The 18,752-nt window shown below is 46.0% G+C and overlaps 1 protein-coding gene across 1 annotated transcript in view; it reads right to left on the minus strand.

Moving 5' to 3' along the window:
* Window positions 1-4,338: 4,338 nt before the first annotated feature.
* The window catches only part of Ir25a (ionotropic receptor 25a), a 41,641-nt gene continuing 27,227 nt past the window's right edge, over window positions 4,339-18,752 (minus strand). The window contains exons 11-17 of the mRNA XM_077666187.1: window positions 15,027-15,226; window positions 14,411-14,550; window positions 12,667-12,916; window positions 12,045-12,244; window positions 8,762-8,894; window positions 8,070-8,197; window positions 4,339-5,688 (exon numbers count right to left, since the gene is read on the minus strand). Of these exons, the coding sequence (XP_077522313.1) occupies window positions 5,531-5,688; window positions 8,070-8,197; window positions 8,762-8,894; window positions 12,045-12,244; window positions 12,667-12,916; window positions 14,411-14,550; window positions 15,027-15,226 (1,209 nt within the window). The 3' untranslated portion in view covers window positions 4,339-5,530. The remainder of the gene's footprint in view (window positions 5,689-8,069; window positions 8,198-8,761; window positions 8,895-12,044; window positions 12,245-12,666; window positions 12,917-14,410; window positions 14,551-15,026; window positions 15,227-18,752) is intronic.

Genomic DNA, 18,752 nt, shown 5'->3' on the forward strand with positions numbered 1-18,752 from the left:
ATCTATTAAATTAGCCGAGCTCGAAAAGAACAGCTCCGCCCAACTGCCGCAGCTTTTGAATGCAACGCGCACCTCGCCGCGGAGCCGAATCAGTCTGGCCGGGCCGGCGGCGGCTGGCGCACTCGGCGCGAAATAGAGACATGCTCCAAGTCTCAGCCAGTGCGGCCAGAGTGCGCCGAAGCCGCCGAACGCGTCGGCGGTCAAGCGCAGTTGGAATATAGAGGGTCTCGCTTTGACCGACGTGACTTCGCCGTGCAGCGCGCGCGCGCGCCTCGCCGCAGCATAAACGCGCCTTAACAGAGCCTGCGCTTAACTGCTAACCAACGTATTCGGCGGCGGCATCCATGGGAGCCACTGAAGCCCCCCGCCCACTCACTGAATAAAAGAAAAGAAGTCCTGTGCCGAGGTTCGGAGTCGAACCAGGGCCTTCGGCGTTTCAGGCGGAGACGCTACCACTCCGCCACGACCGCTCAAGTTACAGCCGTCAATAAAGGCGCATCTAGTGAATGCACTCTTCTGATGCAGAAATCTTCGCGCTTTCGCTAGGTATATCCTGGCCCAACAGAGCTAGGCCATCAGCAATTATTCTGAACTGCCTTGTACCTTGTCTCCCGTCCCTAATAAACGATTTCCGTTAAGTAATTTGAAGTTGACTGGCACAGCCGGGAATGTATCGCCGGGCAAGCGTGCGAATACACAAGTGCTGCCTTGTACGATCACCGACCATCGTGCCATCATAGCTTTTCATCGACCGTAGCGATCACCTGACAAGCCTTAACAGGCTCCTTCAAATGTTAACTAGCACTTGAAGCGGCACTTGGAGTTCCTCTGCTGTTCGGCGCTTGTAAATTAAGGCGCATCAAAAACAAAACCACGGGGCACGCAAAGCTCATAGACGCGCCATAACAAATCGAAACTCTCCTGGCCGCCTGTGGCGCCGCCAAGCATCGGTTTTCTTTGCTTCCAACATTCAGGTTGTGTTTTGTCTATCTTCCTTGTGTGATTAAAGTGCACTATCGGTTTTAAAACAAAAATTCCTTCAATATTGAACCGCGCAACCTACCTTTGTCTGCCTCAGAGATTCGCACGACCATGTAGGATGGAAAATTCCTCCAAGGTGGCGTCTCTTGTCCTAACGCGTCACCACGCTTGTACTTGCGAGATTGGCCTGTGGTGGCGATACCTGTATTTTGGTTCTTGCTATTTTCTACCTTACAAGAGCTTTGTTTTCAGTAAGAGCGGCGTTTTTGTGTTCAGGAGCTGGTATTCTATCGATACAAGCCAACTTCAATTTCTCCTCAGTGTCCCTTTAAAAAGAAAATCAGAAGCTGTTGGCACAAAAATGTTATTATGGCTCTTTATTAATAAAATAAACAGAAAGGTGCGATCTTAAATTTTTTGAGCATGGAAGTCAGTGCTAGCTGTGACCATCGTCAGAGAAACTCTGTTGTAAATGACAACAGCACCCTTTTTCATTCCCAACTACATTTCAGCAGTTTTCACTTGTTCCATGAAAGAGTAGCTTGGTAGCTATCATTTCAATGGTAGCGAGAAAGTGAAGAAGGTAGCCTCATATCCTTGGCATGCTGAAAAGTCTTTCACCTTGCTGCTGTCTACATTCTGATTAAATGTTTCCCCATACTGATTAAATGTTTGGAGGCATATTAGTGTAGCTCTCTGACTCCTGAGACCTGGGAGTGGAAAATTTGTTCAATACAGCTGCTGACCGAAAATTCGAACCTCTGTTGTTTGTGGCACTGCAACATGTTCTGCAGAATCTATGTATAATAGCGTCCGAATTTTCGACACATTGCAATTGGTTGCTCGATTTTTCAGACCTCATTTGTACAACTCGTAGCACTACCTCTAGTAGCCATGCCGCCATGTTATGATTATAGTAGTGGAACCTCGTTAATTCAGACTTCAAGGAGGATCAAGAAACTTGCGGGTTTTCTCAACCACCTTCTTAAAGAAAAAAATGCAATAGCATTTAGGTTGCCTGCTATGGTGTCTACAATGAGTGTCTGGTGTTCTTGCGATTGTCCCGCCATAAATCCGGTTTGGAGCCAGTTCCATTGCCCTTGTATGGTATACTTAAGTCATCAGCTTCTAGAGTGTTCAAGTACTTTCAGTTGGATTATCATATGGGATTATATACTAATCTGATGCACTAATGCACCTTAATCCACCCTAATCCACTTCAAAAATTTTGGAGGTCCTTTGGAATTTTTGGGCATGGGCCAACCTCTAAATTTTGGGGGTCCTCAGATTTTCAAATTTTGAGGTGCCCTGTGATTGGTCCACTGGTGGTCACGTGGCGTTGATGATGTCACAATCCTCTCAGTTGCATTTGTAGATCTCGGGGGGGAATCCTCACATTGCTACTGGTGCAGTGGTGAAGCGGTTGAGCGATGTGCCACTGCCCCGGGAGGTGGCTGTTTCAAACATAGCCACTGTTGGGGCTTGTGAGACCCAGGTCGCTCTTCCCGATCTCTCTTTAAGGTTTGTGCACTGCACCACAGTGGGCAGATTTCCACGTGCCATGGTGGCCAGGTTGTGATGACGTCACAAGACTGCGTGACCCCTCTCGACCAATCAGGGAATTTCGTGGCAGAGAAGCTGAAAATTTGTTAGACGACAACCAAAATGCTATTGCCATAATAAAACAGAGTTCAAGTTTAAAAGAAGGGGAGCCTCTTAAATAGCAGGCTGGTGTTCTCCACAGGTGGCCACATTTTGCATGCATGGTACGAGCTTGTACTATTCTCTAGCGTTGTCCGCTGCACCAACTCGTATAGCAGCCATAGTTCACAGAAATCATCTGTGCCAAGTCTCTTCATGCTGTCATCCTGAATACGTGAAGAGGCAGCAGCAAAGCATTTTGGAGGCATACGGATTCACAGAGATGGTTAGCAGACAAAATGTCAGTGCTTTTCATAATGCACACCCACATCCACACCATAGCCCTGTCTGTTCTGTCACAACATGATGACAGGTAAAACGCCTCGTTATACGCAAGCTGCTGCAGGGTGCATACAAAAACATAAATCCGATTCCGTGGTTGGTTTTTGGCTCTAGTCGCTAGGCCCAATTACAAAGGCCAATGCTGATGGAGCGCTTGCTCTGGATGTTTGTCTGTTATTTCTTATCTGTATCACCATCATTGCCTTTTCATTTTGGGCCCACCACATAGCGGGCGCAACGCAGTCCCAACAGCGGAGGGTTCACTTTCATATCTGAACTTTGCCCTAATGTGTGTGTGTCTATGTTGTGACATTGACAATAGTACAGCCATCGAACACCGAGCTCATGAAAGCAGTCACCACCTGTCATCTGTGTATACAACACGCAGCAAGATTTAGTCATGTAAAGGTTCAAAATGTGCGCAAAAATCCTGACCCCTTTCTCAATCATGCTGACGATGCAAATGTGAAGTGATTTTTAGTGCGAAAGCGCTACTTAACGAGATCAAACCTAACCAAGAACCTTGTGGCATCCCTGACCTTAAGGGTGCAGAAATAAAATAAATATTGCCACGACTGGGTTTTGAACCCGTGGCGACGTGAACAGATCAGCTTAGCTGGCGACTGCACAAGAGCACTATGCTATCGCTGCAGCCGATCAGGCCTCGTATTAAACTGCAACACGCCCGCACTGTATATTGCACATTATCGTTCATCAACTTTCATCTGCGGTGTGAACAGTTCAGATCAGCTTAACCTGAGTCTAATATCTTCGCCAGACATGCGAACGAGCCAGCAAAGCAATACCATGAGCCAACCAGGCTTGGCATTCTTTCGCATGTCAACCCGGTTTAACTATGTTAAAACCCTACCGTATTTTTTTTTTGCGAAATTTGATTTGTCAGATGTTTTCGGGGTCCTTAGATAGTCCGAAAAATCAGTCAACTGTGTAATGGGCAACAGAATCGCAGGCATGGCAGCCATGGAAAGAGGTCTTGTGCAATGAAAATGAATATTTTATATGGAAAGCATTTAATTTTTTCAAATTTCTGAAGTTTCAGCTTATATGGCTTAAAAAATGTTCTGTTTACCATGACATGCCTTTTTTTATGGTGAAAGAAATTAGAAGCTCTACTTTTACTTGAGTGACTCCCATGCAAGATCACCATAAAGCATTCGTTTTCCAAGCATGTTAAGCCCCAGTGCGCTTAAACAGGGAACAATGTTAGGATGGCATGAATTTGGTGTAAGGAACTGGCAACAAATTTTCCACACATCTCCCCCAAAAGTATTTTTTACTGATAATTCTACTCTTTTTTTGTTACTTGTACTCTTATTTATGCCCTTGGTGTTTTTATGGTAGGCATTTCATGGACAGAATATGTTTTCTAAAATAGTTGCACTCGGCCAACGTTTGCCACAGCACATGCTATCATTTACTTTGTTGTACAGCTGTATTTGACTGCAATTCGGCAAATTTAATTGCTTGTTATGAAGTTTTAGCTCCTACTAAAACTAAGGGCCTATCGACATTTTCCATGAAGTGCTGTGCTATGATGTTGTTACTATATGTTTTTTTCTCACCTTGTAATGCCATCGCTGCCAACCTGTGTAGCTGTATTTTGCGTTCGGGTGTTGTGCGTAGTATGAGTAATTTGCAAGACAGGAACAGTCAAGATGCACTTTTATTTCTTATTTTGTCCAAACGTGCATATACTGCATTCAAATGTCGGTTCTGCAAAAATACTATTACAGTTGGGTTATCACTTATCAGTATTACTTTGGGTAAATTTCAGGAAAACCATTACTGACAAATTGCTGCAGTTCTGAGTGCCACTAGAAAATTTGGCTTCAATAGTGTTTTTTTTTTTAAACCAGTTACAATCTTTTAAAAACTATGTAATGGTGCATTGCAAATGCACATGTGAGGTTGACTAGAAATCTGCTGCAAGACAGAAGCTTTTTGTAATGTTATATTCATGTTTGTGGGGTCCAAACAAGGTGCGGCTATATGTGCATTTGTTGCACGCTTCTATTGCAGGAACACCCCAAGCCTTTTAGTCTAACTTTTACAGAAACAGCCATTGAATAAAACCAAACAGCTCGTGTCAAAATTGTGCTTGTGTGACAGACTGTGAATAGCTTTTTGTGCCTACTTTTCACTCATGCAAGTTTAGTTTTTTCTGGAAGGTGGCATGGTCACAGCACTCTGCTATGTAATGGTATTGTTGCTAAAATGTGCAGTGATGTGCAATTTAAAAATATATCTTGTTTAGAACACAAGCTTTTGTGAAGCTAAAAATAAATACATTTCAATCACAACAGTTTAACCCAAGTCACTTTAGGTTAGCCAGATTCCAGGATATTCTTCAGGTTTAATTAGCCGCATACCTTTTCCAGTCACGAGGTATTCTCCCTCCTTATGGCTAGCTTTCCTTCTTATGAAAAGCCCCATATTTTGCTGGTTGTGGCTAGCAAGGTGGCGTGACCTGTAAAGTAGCTACTACACAGTGTCAATGACTCGGCAAAGGTGTCATCTGATAATGGCGATTATTTTGCTGAGGCTGCTAGTGTTTGATAGAATCTTTGATAGAATCCTTGCCGGAGTACTCTTTGACAGCAACGACCTTGCTGTTTGGCTTGCGGTTTTTGTAGTAGCAGTACTCGATAGCCAGTGTGATGCAAGCCATGACGACTCCAATGAAGATGACAATGAACACGCCACCTGTTGGAGGAAGTAATGGGCATCTTTATCATCTGTGGGTTATTGAATGATATGTTTAGTTGACCACAAGTCAAATGGTGCTGACCAATTTCATTTTGGATGATCACGTAATCATTTGCTGCAGTTTTGTTGAATTGAAAGTGGTTGGCTAACTAAAAAATTCATTCTGTGGCCAGTGAAGCTGGTTTGGTTGTCAGTGGTGGAATTGAATTGAAAAATTATTTAGCCTTAGCAAAGGGTGGACGGACCCCAGGCAAGAAGCTAGAAGTAAGTCTCTAGAAAGTCTGGAGCCCTACAGACAAATGGTCACCAAACAAAACAAGGCTTAGCACAGGGACAGCACATATCATGGGCATGAGCACAAAGCAAGCCTTAGGTGCAGCAAAAAATTTCAACTAAAAAGGTAAACATTATCATCAAGAAAAGCCACTCAACTCTGCTGGCCACACAAAACACCTTGAGAGCAGAAATTTTAGGGTTTAGCATGGCTAAGCACGAAATATTGTGCAGCAACACTAGCTACGGTGGGCACTTAAGGTCCTTGCATGCTAAAGGCATTTGACCTAAATGCCTTTACCCGGAAGGCATTTTCCATGAAGGCCTTCACCCTAAAGGCCTTTGGGTAAAGGCCTGCCAGATGTACACACCTGGCAGGTTGCCCACAACTGACGGCAGGTGGGCTGCCTGCCACAAAGCGGGCTTCAGGGACATACGTATGTACGTATGCCTGAAGAAGCTAATCGCAGGAAAAAATTTTGCTCTAAAATTTTGGTGCCTCTGGCTTGTTTGACACAGTCAAACATTAAAAAGCTGATTTCGTTTACTGTTCCGATTGATCAGCGGAGTAATACAGGATGCCCATACCATGGCTTATTGTTACCAACTGCTGTTTTCTTAAGTTGTATCCTGCTATAGTAACTGTTTGTTTGCTGTGATTTGTTCTGGTGCGCAGAAGTGCCCCATTTTTTAGCCTCATGTTAATGGACTTTTTGGTTTCGATGTTAGTCTGGCAAGAGAAAATTATACCTGATGTTGCTAAAGTGGATCAACATGCTTTATTTTACATTGAAGAAAAACCTTGTGTGATCTTGGTAAGTATAGCCAGCCCAATAAACGAACCAAATAGTTTTCTTTGGAAGAAGCCATAGTTTGTTATGTTAGTTGTAGAACCTAAATTATGTTGATCACAGCGAATGTCAATAGTTCAAATATAACAAATATTGTGTGATGGAATAGCAGTTTTGGACTACAAGAAAATTTGTACCTCGTACGTAGACAAAAGCCTAATGAGATTGAGAGTTCATTTATCTCATCTCATAAGTGTGTCAGAAATGTAGCTTTTACTCGCATATTTTGCGCTTCCTGCTTCGCCAGACCACCGGCATGTACGCGGGTGTGCTCAAGGCAGGCTTGGGAAGATCGGCGGGGCCGCGCCGATCCGAAACTGTCAAACCGTTTGATGTTCGGCTTGCCGCCAGTCAGCTGGGCCACACGCGAGGGCGCCGTTTTATCGCCCGTTATCTCCTTTGCCTCCCACTGCTGGCTTCGCGATTGTATCGTTGCGAGTTTACTGCTTTGAGTTGTGTACATTTGGAGTGAATTTCTTTTTTCTGTGCCGGCGAGTGGTGCGAGATGGGGCGGTCTACGTATACACGGCAGTATACAGTATATATTGCGTGTTATGACCTTTGTAGCGTTTTTAAGGGCGCGTTCAGAAAATTTTCGCCTAGTTTGCGCACTCCCTTTTTGGAGGCTTTATTTAAAGACAAAAAGTGCGCAAATTACGCGAGGGAATAAGGTATAGATCAGAAATAAAACGCAGAACTTCTCAGATTGTCAGGCCAAAAAGTTGTCAGACGAACTAAGATCAGTTGATAGCATGTAGTTTGTCATCAGCTGGCCATAATTTATGCGGTCAAGCGTGCAGTCACGGCCATAATAATACGGGGCATGCTTCAGTTATCAAATTCTCCGCATGCTTTACCCATTGAAAAGAGCTACTTAATATGTACGCTAGCAAATGCCACTTGTGCGCCTCACGTATCGCCCGAAGGAACCATATTCTCTTCACGGAAAGTTAAAACGCTGAAGCATCTTCCATGTTATTTTGCCCGCACCTGTACGTAGGATCATACCGTATTATAGCACGGTAATCGGTACTGTAATCTATAACCTGGTGTACCCGTGGCATTTGCGTGTGAAAAAAAAATATAAGCTGCATTTTTGGGAAAATGCGGTTGGGTTAGTCTTGACGCTGAACAAGTTTCGGAGCGCAAGTTATCTTACACGTCCAGTGGTTTACTAATTAACCTTCATTGATTGATGTGTTGATGGTAGTATTGATTCACCCCACACTTCCATTCCTCGTTGCACTGACATACCAATGTTCCGGATGCTGATGCCGTCGCTTTGCCGCTCGCTGTCGTCGCATGTCACTCGCGCGGGGTTCTTGTTCCACCAGGTTTCCTTGAGGCCTTCCAGGCGTCGTTGGTTCAGCAATTTGAGGATTCTGTCGGGGTTCGAAAAAAAGAAAAGAAAAAGGAGGAGCAAGAAAATAGAGAAAGAACCCGGAATCACATATTACGAACAGGGGTTGCGCTGTGGCAGAAAGTGCGATGTAGACCTCTGTGGAAGTGCGAGTGCCGGCCGAGGGAAGTCTGCCTTTTCCATGGCTGCAAAGAATGGGGATATTTCTCGGTCTGGTCGACAAGAAGGGACACAGTTCATAAATCCTAACGTTGCTTATTGGCAGTGTGTGCTAAAGATGTGTATGTTTCTGCAACTGTCCCCGCCTAAATCCTTCCTCGTGGTACAATTACAACTTCTTAGAAGCAGTGTGTTACTGCGCTTGTTTTTCATTGCGCTTTTCTTCTTGCTTTCTGAATGACATTTGACACAGTCGACTAGCTGGACAAGCGGATTATTAAAACCGATAGTTTTCTCTTTAGTGTGTTGTGTGGGAGCCATTGTTTATGCCTCTTTGCAGCGAAGACATCGGCCGATGTGCTTTGAGTCGCAGTCACAAAACGAAGCTAAATGATAAACAAACACTCGAGCGACGATGCATACGCACGCGCTGGAAAGCTGGTCCTTCAGGGGCGAGTTCTGCTGGACTGCCAGAGCCAGGGGTTTTCTGCTGAATTCGCTGCCGACGGAGACGAGGTCACAATTGGTCATAGTGGCGTACTTCACTCGGGTCGAGTCCGCTGCGATGCAAACACAGCCGCAAGTGACAAGGAGTCTTCTTCCATCCTCTCTGAGCAGGCGAAAGGGAAATTCGATGAAGGGGAGAAGGTCGTAGGCGCGACCTGGGGCGTTTGACTCTTTACCGTACACACCAGCATCATATGAGCATACCTGTATACAAGGTGTTTCACCTAAGACTTTTCACAATTTTCAAAAATAGGCTTTTTGAGTTAGAAGAGCGCTTTTTTGGCATAGCGTTTTCAGTGGTGTAGTACATAAAAATACAGCTAAGGGGTGCTAACTAGCAGACTCGTTAAATAATATTGAAGTTAACTTTTAAACTATTATTGTTAGGCTCCTTAATTATTGGCAGGCGTGTAGCCCACCATAAGTGATATCCATATCAGATTTTAGAATTTCGAAAACGCAGCTACCCTCGGTTCTGTGGCCCAACGAATTTTGGCTATTTCGACGAGTTACGTGCACCAGAGAGGTTGCTTTGCCTGCAGGCTTCTTGAAAGCGCATGCATTTTGGCGTGACGTAGCAGACATTTTCTGGCCTACAGCGCCAAGGCTAACCCCGTTTTTCTAAATTCTAGAAACTGATATAGATAATACTTACGATGGGCTGCACGCCTCTTAATAATTAAGGAGCCTAACAGTACTAGTTCAAAGTTAACTATTCAGTATTAATTAACCAGCCTGCTAGTTAGCATGTCTCTGCTGTATCCTGATGTACTACGCACTTACAATGCTATGCCGAAAAAAGCGCTCTTCTAATTCAAAAAGCTTATTTTAAAAAATTATGCAGTCTTGGGTGAACCACCCTTTACATGCACCGTCTTTTCGAAAAGTAGCCAGGCCGCATGGTTTGCTTCCTATTCACATAGTGGAGCCTTTAGGGCTTTCTTAAAGAACGAAAGGTCTTGAAAGGTGGGGACAAGGGTTCACCTTACTTTACAGAGATTTAGAGCTTCAGGGGCGCTCCACTATAGGATTAAGAAGCAAACCATGAAATCGGGTAATTTTTGGCAAAAACTGTATGGACAACGGTCCCGAGCACAATTTGTTGAAACAAACGACGCTTCGCAAATCTGCTCCTCAAGACATCATGTCGAGTTGCAGTCAACGTATCTCTGCGCTTAAATGTTATGCACGCGCATCCTACGGGAACGTTGAGTGGGGCTAGTTGGCATAGGTTGCATTGGTTTTTGTGCTGTTTTACAATGAATCCCTATGGAAGTTGGCAGTAAGTTCTCTGCACCGCTTTGCGGCTTTTGGAAATCGCCATTGCGATTCCACGTTCTCGCACAGCAGCACAGATGCGCATTCAAGGCCTCAATGAGCGGGTTGCTGAAATCTGGAAATTGGCTTCTCTGCATGGATAGTGTTCCTTTACTATGGCGGATGCAGGCAGTTTGGGTGCAGCGCTGCAGACTTTTCCGGCCAGCCCTGTGTACTGCATGCACGTGGCGAGCAGCAGCTTTGCACAGCTGCGCTTCATCTTCCGTCGCGACTGGTATGCGTGGCAGGTGTTGCACCTGCCAAACAGCGGGTTGCCAGAAGTGTGCTTGATCTCTTTATCATGACATACGGCAGGAGCGTGCTGGAACGTCGCGCGGCATTTCTTAGAAGTCTCAGCGCTGCACCCAATTTCTGCTCCCCCTTCCCCCCAAACTGGTCGGGCCGCCGTAATGAGGAAGTTCCTCCACAAGAGCTGACTTCCAGATTTCTGCAGCCCATCCATTATGTATAGCTCTGAAGCACACACGACTGCTGAGACAAGAAATATGCTCCCGGCTTTCCTCCAAGTGTGCCTAGGTAGGTTCTCGGCGACGCTTCACCGAGCTGGCTCCAAGTCAAGCAGTCTCTATTTTCCCATTCCCATTCTCTAAGCTTTCTCTCTCGCTCTTTTCCCATTCTCCATTCCAGCTTTCCGCTGCACTCACAGTTTCTTTTAAAACTGTTCTCCAGACGAATTTTCGCCAAGGATTTAAGATGAGGTTAACGAAGCACGGAACTAAATCTGTTCATCCTTCATAGCTTTACTTGTACTGGTTCTGTTTGCACCTATGATGAAACCAGGTCTTTTTTTTTTTTTTTGGGGGGGGGTTGTACTATGCAAATGAATGAAGGAAGCTTCATGTCCAGAACCAATTCGGCCTTATTTAGGGATAGGAAGTACTAGTGGAAACAAGTTTTGTAATTAATTGCCTAAGCAGGATTACCTAGCGGCAATTTCATGACTGAAAATGAATGAGAATGATGATACTCTTCAGGTTTCAGGTAAAACATAACAGCATGCAAGCCGCTGCGGTGCCTCAGCGGTTACGGTGCTCGGCTGCTCACCCGAAAGACGCGGGTTCGATCGCGGGGGTTGCATTTCGATGAAGGCGAAATGCTAGAGGCCCGTGCGCTGTGCGATTTCAGTACACGTTAAAGAACCCCAGGCGGTCGAAATTATCCGGAGCGCTCCACTATGGCGTCTCTCATTGCCCAAGTCGCTTTGGGACGTTAAACCCCATAAACCAAACCGCCTTTGAAGCAATAGCACGTTACAGCGCGTTCTCGAAGGGAGCAGCAAATGCAGGCGAGGATGCCGCAACAGGGAAAGGGTTGCACCGCGCCGCTTTACACCACTGAGGAGCGTTTGTTCAGTGTGACAGTTTAGAGGCCTTCTGCCACAAAGCGGAAATGTTTCGCATTGTACTCTTAAGTGTAGTTTAAGCGTCATCAAAGTTTTCTGCTTTAACATATGGCAAAATCAAGCTGCGCTGAAATTTTTGTAATAGTGAGCACCGTAATCGTAAGTCCATTTTTATCGCACTTTGTAAAACAACGAGTAAACTGGGCCAGCAGTGGGTTCTGTGGGTACGAAAAATCTTTGTTGTTATAAAGAACGCCGGATTCGTACAGCAGTGCGAAATATCATATGGCTACATGGCCTCAACATAGATGGTGCTGTTGTTGATAGGAAAGGGGTTGAAAGGAGGAACAGGGGCGGTTGGGTGAGCTCTTCCGGCCGGTATGGGAACGTACCGTCTTTAAATGCGTATCAACGCGATTAATTAGAGACGTAATACGTGAAGAGTATACTTTTGTTGGTAGGCTCGTTCTGGAGACCGAACATTGAGAGGCAGTCCACGAATGCCTCATCGCGGCGAACTCACCGATGAATGCGAACCCTTCTTGCGAGCCTTTGGACTCCTTCACTCTCCGGACGCCCTCCTCGAACTCCGTGGGCATGTTGGCCTCTTGCATGGTCCACCAGATCTTGGTGTACTTATCGCTCACGGGGTAGTCCCACACCGCCAGCTTCGCGCGCTCCTCGTCGCTCAGGGTATCGTCTAGCGACATGTTCTTCCAGATACTGAAAACCAGGGAGTTTGTTGTCAGACGTATACATAGACACGTAAAGTTACGATCGCTGTATGGTTGCTCATGCTTTATCTCTGCCTCGACATAGACGTGGTCACCTGTTCTAGTCTCCTGGTTGATGTATTGGTTAGCACTGGAAAATACGTGAAAAAAATCTGCTTGGTTTTCCGTTAAAGTTCTGCTGAATTAGTCTCGTTTACTAGCGCATCGTCTCCGCGACACTGAAGAAGTTGGTCAGAAAGTTCGCGTCCCATTATCGACTGCAGCCACTAAAACGGCGCGCACCCGCGCCGCTGATTTGCGTCTTTCCTGTGCGGTTCGTATCCCGCGGCTGTCGATTTGCATCCTGTTCTCAGGTGCTATGTCCTCTCCCGTTAACCAGCGCATGAGTCGCGCATAGTGGTGAGGGCTCACTCGTAGAACTTGGACTCGATGTAGGCCATGCGTTCGAAGTAGGTCATGGACGAGGTGTCCTTCTGGGGTGCGTACTTGATCTTGTACTGCTTGGCGAGGTCGTCGAGCGACTCAATGGGCGAGTCGAGTCGCGACACAGTCAGGAAGGCGGCCAAGTTGGCCGTGTACGAGGCTATGATGATGAAGCCGAACAGCCACCAAGTGGCCGCCACCAGGCGTCCAGACAGGTTGCGCGGGGCCTCGCCGCCGCCTGCGCACACGAACACGATCTTTTAACGACACCTCAGAGGAACGCTGTCTTTGTGTGAAGGTTTCTGTGTGTATAGATTTATTTTGTAGTCGTATGGCTGAGCTTGCGTGGATGCTAATAACACCCTCCCCAACTGCAGAGTTGACAGCGAATCATAGAGCGTTTCTTACATGCAAACAGTCAAGTCGGCCCCTGATTATCTCGTGGCAGCTTCGGCGCCCACAATGCTTGCGCGATTTTGCTGAAGCAGACTCCGTTTTAACCAGACGAACAACGGGCGCAAAAGCTGGGAGAGCCTCGCCCGCTTGCTGGGCGAAAACCCCGGAGGAAGCTCTTTTGGGGCGATAAACTGCTGCATTGAAGAAAAGGCGGCTGCTCGAGTGAACAAAATGGCTAAACATAGAGGCCATTCCACGTGTCCGTTCTGGAGCCGTGTTCTGCACAGGACACCAAGCCGTTTCAGCTGTGGCGAGCGGCGTCGCACGTGCTCTCTACGCATTCAGGAAAATCAACCCGCCCGCACTACGGAAGGGGCAAGCGGAGCGCCGAAAGTCTATTGCGCCGTTTCCACGATGTGACACCAGGCAACGAGTGACTCCGCACATAGTAACCGTGCAGTGACAGCCTTTGCTTCACGTGTGTCTTGTCCGATTGGCTACCGTCCGGGAGAAAGGGGCAGGGCCCGAGGGGCTGTACGGACCATGCTGTGTGAGAGAAGACGTTCTGGGTCCTAGCCATACGCTCTTCGCAATCAACACTTCGCTCTTGACTCGTACCATCTAACTATAAGTTACCGTAAATATTTTGTATTAAACCTTTTTGTTTCTGTTTTCGAAATCAAGCTTCCGTATTTAATCAGCCTGAAAACTAGGACACGCTGTCAAATGGAGCCCTGGTTCTAGCTACCCTGAGCGCCACGTCGTGGCGCTCAGGTAGCTTGACTGCAGGGGGTTTGATTGCTGAGGGGATGCGTGTGCTGTCATCTTTCATATCTGCCCTTTCTTACTGTGAATTTCATTGGTTATTCAGATGCGATCAAGCAAACTCGCTTCCACGTATGCAAAGTTTCTCGAAAGTGCAGTGTGCTCGCTGGAGAGAATTGGCGAACCTATGGTTAAATCATTGAGTCACTTAGGGCTTCAGTTCCTCTTCGACGACAACTCGACGAAGAAAAATCGGGGATTAACATGGTCAAACAAAGCAGGGAATAAAATGACTGCTGTTGCGATCGAAACTTTAATGCATGCATTTATAATCGACAACGTAAATCAGGCAGTAATTATTCTGTGATCAGACGACTGCTCGAGGTCTGAGCAGCGAGCGAAAAGCGAAGTGCATGGATGGACGCGGTGCTCGGAAGCTGCAGCGCGTGTAACCCTCTTCCGTCGGTCAGTTGTCTACTCGAGTGCTAAATTACAGAACCAATACGATGAGCAAATGCGCTGTCACGCGATATGTATATGCTTGGCAACGGGAGCTGTCCTGTATACTGACCCTGCGGCGTGAGCGATGTCATGCAGAACCAGAGGCATTCCTTCAGGTTGAAGTCTCGCTTCTCTTCATCGTCTTTGTACTTCTCCTTGTTGTTTCGGTAGCTGTACGGACTCAGCCGGTCGAAAAGGTACATGAGAAAGCTGCAAGTAAATCATGCGGAGCGGTTGACTTGGGTAACTAGCATCCTTCTGCCTAATTCGGAGAATTGTAACTTTGCTTCTAAGTGCTTCTTGTGCTTTTTGTCAGTCACTTTTCACCTAGCTTAATGAGAAACTATTTTTCTGCAAGAATACAAGCAAGCACCTAATTGTGGCGAAAAAAAAATTGCAACGCAGTGACGGCAAGTCTGGAGAGAACTGATGCCTGTATTTTGTATATCATACGCCAGTGAAGACGAATATACTTTTAAAGAGTAAACCTACTTAGAATACAGCAGTATGTGCGGGCAGAGAGGAAACTAAGTCTGAGTGCGGTGAATTTCTAATTGACGCGGTATTACTGCGTAATGCGGTGCTCGCTCGAGAGGGGTAACCGACTGGAATTAGCCTTCGCAGTGTGCTTGTGCGACTACGAGGCTGCCGTGCCGAAGTGCGGAATTGTCGCTATTGGCGAGGACCTTGTGAAGAAGTATGCGGCGAGAATGCATCCCCAGACGTTCCCCTCGAGCACGGTGAGGAACTTGAAGAGCGACGACTTGACCTCGGGCTTCTTCATGAGGATCGAGATGCCCACCAGATCGTAGTAGGGCACCGTGAAGTCGACCACTGTCTCACGCTCGGCCATGACCGATATCGGTCCCAGCGCGATGTCCGCGTTCTGCAAGGGACACGGTCGGCCAAATAATTTGGCTCCTCCCTTGCGTAAAAAAACGAGCTCAATTCTTTCGCTCTATTCACACGACGAAGAAATACTACTAGGCGTCATGGTAACTTTTCGGCCAGACAGGTGCCCTCTTGATCCAACAATGATCGCGAACGAAATTCATTTCGTGCAGCATGTTTCTAGGCGTATAGGCTATTCATTGCCTTTGGTCACACGACAGTCCATAAGCAGTGTTTGATCGTTTGTATGCGAGTGCGTGCGTATAAGACCGTAGTGTAGGGCTTACCTTGATCTCAGCTTTGTAAAGTGGCTTAGTGCGGAGGTTGAAAGGTCACACGGACCGAAAGGTATAAACTCAACTTTTATACAGATTTCTCTGCCGTGTGAGCAGAAGTTTGGCTGCACGCGTTTACTTAACTGATCGCGCGCTGTGCTGCCCTGCTGTGGGAGATATCTCTTGGTGGTAGCATCTTGGATGTTTCTGTCTACTAATCATCACTTGTTTGGCATAATTTCCCATACCCGACTGTACGCGTTATTCTTTGTCTCGTCGTCGAGGGCTTCCGCTTTACTCAGACCACCGGAAATCCACTAACGGGGATCTGAGTAACACTGACATTTCTTAGTGTAGTTCTATCAGAAAAGCTTCTTCGTGGAATCAAACCAAACCCGTGAGCTTGAAATAGCAGGGGGCTTGTCAAGCTGCTGAAAACGCCTGGAGCCAGACACTGAATTAATTCCGCGTTACCTGCCATGCCAACCCCACTGATTGCGACGCATCTGCGCCACACTTGCGCGTTAGGTTTCACGAGAAAACTACGGACGTATTTTGGTTCCTTCGGCATTTCACGCACATTAGCACACAGACACACACACACACGCAAGAAATCATACAATTTATTTGTGTAGTGGTATCGTTAACAATATTTGCACTGCTAATTCCGAGGGTGCGATCAACAAGTCGCTTGATAGTGACTGCATAGTGCACCTCGTGGATCATCTTTTAGGATATAAACAACTAATGAGCTGCACTCATTTACCAGCGCCTATTCCGGCAGCGTCAAAGCGCGCGTTTCGCTAAGTTGGCGGTATAAGCGTTTTCACTGAACACTGGCTTGCGGACCAGTGTAAGCTTTGCTTTTCAGTGGCAATTGAAACCTGTTATAGCTGCTTCACCGCATTATTAGTCTTCATGTGGAGGTGCACTCTTTACAGGCAGAGTATAGAGCAAGTTTTACCGGCATGCTCTTGCAAATCGTAGTTTTAAACGCATGGAGATGTCATTAACTTGAATATATCAAATGTCCGTCTATACCAGATGTTTTCGTTATGTGGTAAATCCATCACCTGTCCTTTTGAAGCCGAGCGGAGCTCAAATAGCCAGCAGACTGTCATTACTCTTATATTTCCAATTAAAACTGATCCACGAAATTCGTCCCGTACTTGCGTTGTTCGGTATTTTCTGAACGTTAGACGCTCCAGAGGGATCTACCAGTTTGTTTTTTGTGACTTTAAAAATATATAACGTTGGCACTATTTTAATCAGGCGGCATATTTGTTCACTCGTAGCTTGCACGGTCAGTCATGAAGCCACATTATGACCTATATATATATATATATATATATATATATATATATATATATATATATATATATATACAAACTTGTACACGTTATTTTCTGGAAACATGTAAATGTTAAAAAAGATACGTGTATATATTTTAACGCTTGGAGGTTTTTATTTTAATACCAGTGAGAGATACGACGGTGCGGTCTCTGCAGGTAGGTTGTACAGCAAGGCAGACATTACTTGCGTGATAGAACACAATGAGTCGACTAGTAACCAAAATTATCTAATCAACTTTATATTTCTGATTTAATTGACATTATTATACCGTAAATTTAAGGCCGTCATTATCGAAGTTTAGCCTAATTACTAAATTTCTTTAATGGCAATGTACTTCGAAATAGCAAACGCCAGAAATGTGCATTTGAAAGCTTATTGAGTGGGCTTTCTCGCATTGCACATCTATAAAATGATGTCGCTCCTCTTTGTATTGTCGCCAAAGTCATGGTAACTTATATATCATCAAATACACAAAAAGCGTCTGTATATGATGTATGATGAATGCGAGCGTCGCCATTTTATAAATATGCAAAACGAGAAAGTCAACTCAGCGAGAAGCTGCCGAGGTGGCTCAGTGGTTACAGTGCTCGGCTGCTGGCCTGAACGATGCAGGTTCGATCCCGGCTGCTGCGGTAACAATTCGATGAAGGCGAAATGCTAGAGGCCCGTGTACTGTGCGATATCAGTGTACGTAAAGAACCCCAGGTGGTCGAAATTATCCGGAGCCCTCAGCTACGATGTCCCTCATAGCATGTGTCGCTTTGGGACGTTAAGCCCTATAAAACCATCAACTCAGTAAGCTTTTATATGCGTATTTTTCACGTTCGAAATTTCGAACCCCATTGGTGATTAATAAAATTAAAATACGGGGCCCACCTTTGATGTTGACGGCGTTCAATTTCGCAATATAATATTGCTCCTTGAAATCAAAAATTAACAAGCTGATTAACTAATTCTAGTTGCGTAGTCATTAAACTTCATCACACATGATGTCCGCCGTGCTGTATCAGCCACCTGCAGAAACCACACTGGTATATATCGTAGTTACTAAACTAAAAAAAATTAATGTCGATTAGCCTAGCTAATTCAGCATATACCAAGCGAAACGAGATTGAGGTCTCCAGTGGCAAACGGAGCCGGTTGTGCGCCTTTCCTTTCCTGAAAATGAACGGTCTTTGCAATGTTGTCAACGCCAATAACGCCAATGAACTCTATGAACGCCGTTGGCTCACTTGTTTTGTTTGGCTTTTGAGCAAAGGAAATGGCACAGTAACCGTTTCACATATTCCAGTGCACACCCGAACCGCGCCGTAAAGGAAGGGATAAAGGAGGGAGAGAAAGAGGAATAATAATAATAATAATTGGTTTTGGGGGGAAAGGAAATGGCGCAGTATCTGTCTCATATATCGTTGGACACCTGAACCGCGCCGTAAGGGAAGGGTAAAGGAGGGAATGAAAGACGAAAGGAAGAGAGAGGTGCCGTAGTGGAGGGCTCCGGAATAATTTCGACCACCTGGGGATCTTTAACGTGCACTGACATCGCACAGCACACGGGCGCCTTAGCGTTTTTCCTCCATAAAAACGCAGCCGCCGCGGTCGGGTTCGAACCCGGGAACTAAACTGAAAACTGAAAGTTGGATTTTGAGGAAAGGCGCGGCGCTGCGCAGCGGCGGAACACCTGTGGCTCGGTGCTACTAGTGGCGCATGCGCACTAGTTACTAGTGAGCGAGAGAGAGAGAAAGTGCGCCGTGCGTGACGTCACTCGTGCTCCGACATACGCTTGCTCGCGTGAAGCGCGGTGTTGACTAGCGTAGTGAAGCTTTTCGCTTCAAAATATGTAAACGTTAAAAAATCGGCGCACACACGCACACGCTCGCGCGCGGATTATCACGA

The sequence above is a fragment of the Amblyomma americanum genome, chromosome 1 (genome assembly GCF_052857255.1).
Source record: "Amblyomma americanum isolate KBUSLIRL-KWMA chromosome 1, ASM5285725v1, whole genome shotgun sequence".
Lineage (NCBI taxonomy): Eukaryota > Metazoa > Arthropoda > Arachnida > Ixodida > Ixodidae > Amblyomma > Amblyomma americanum.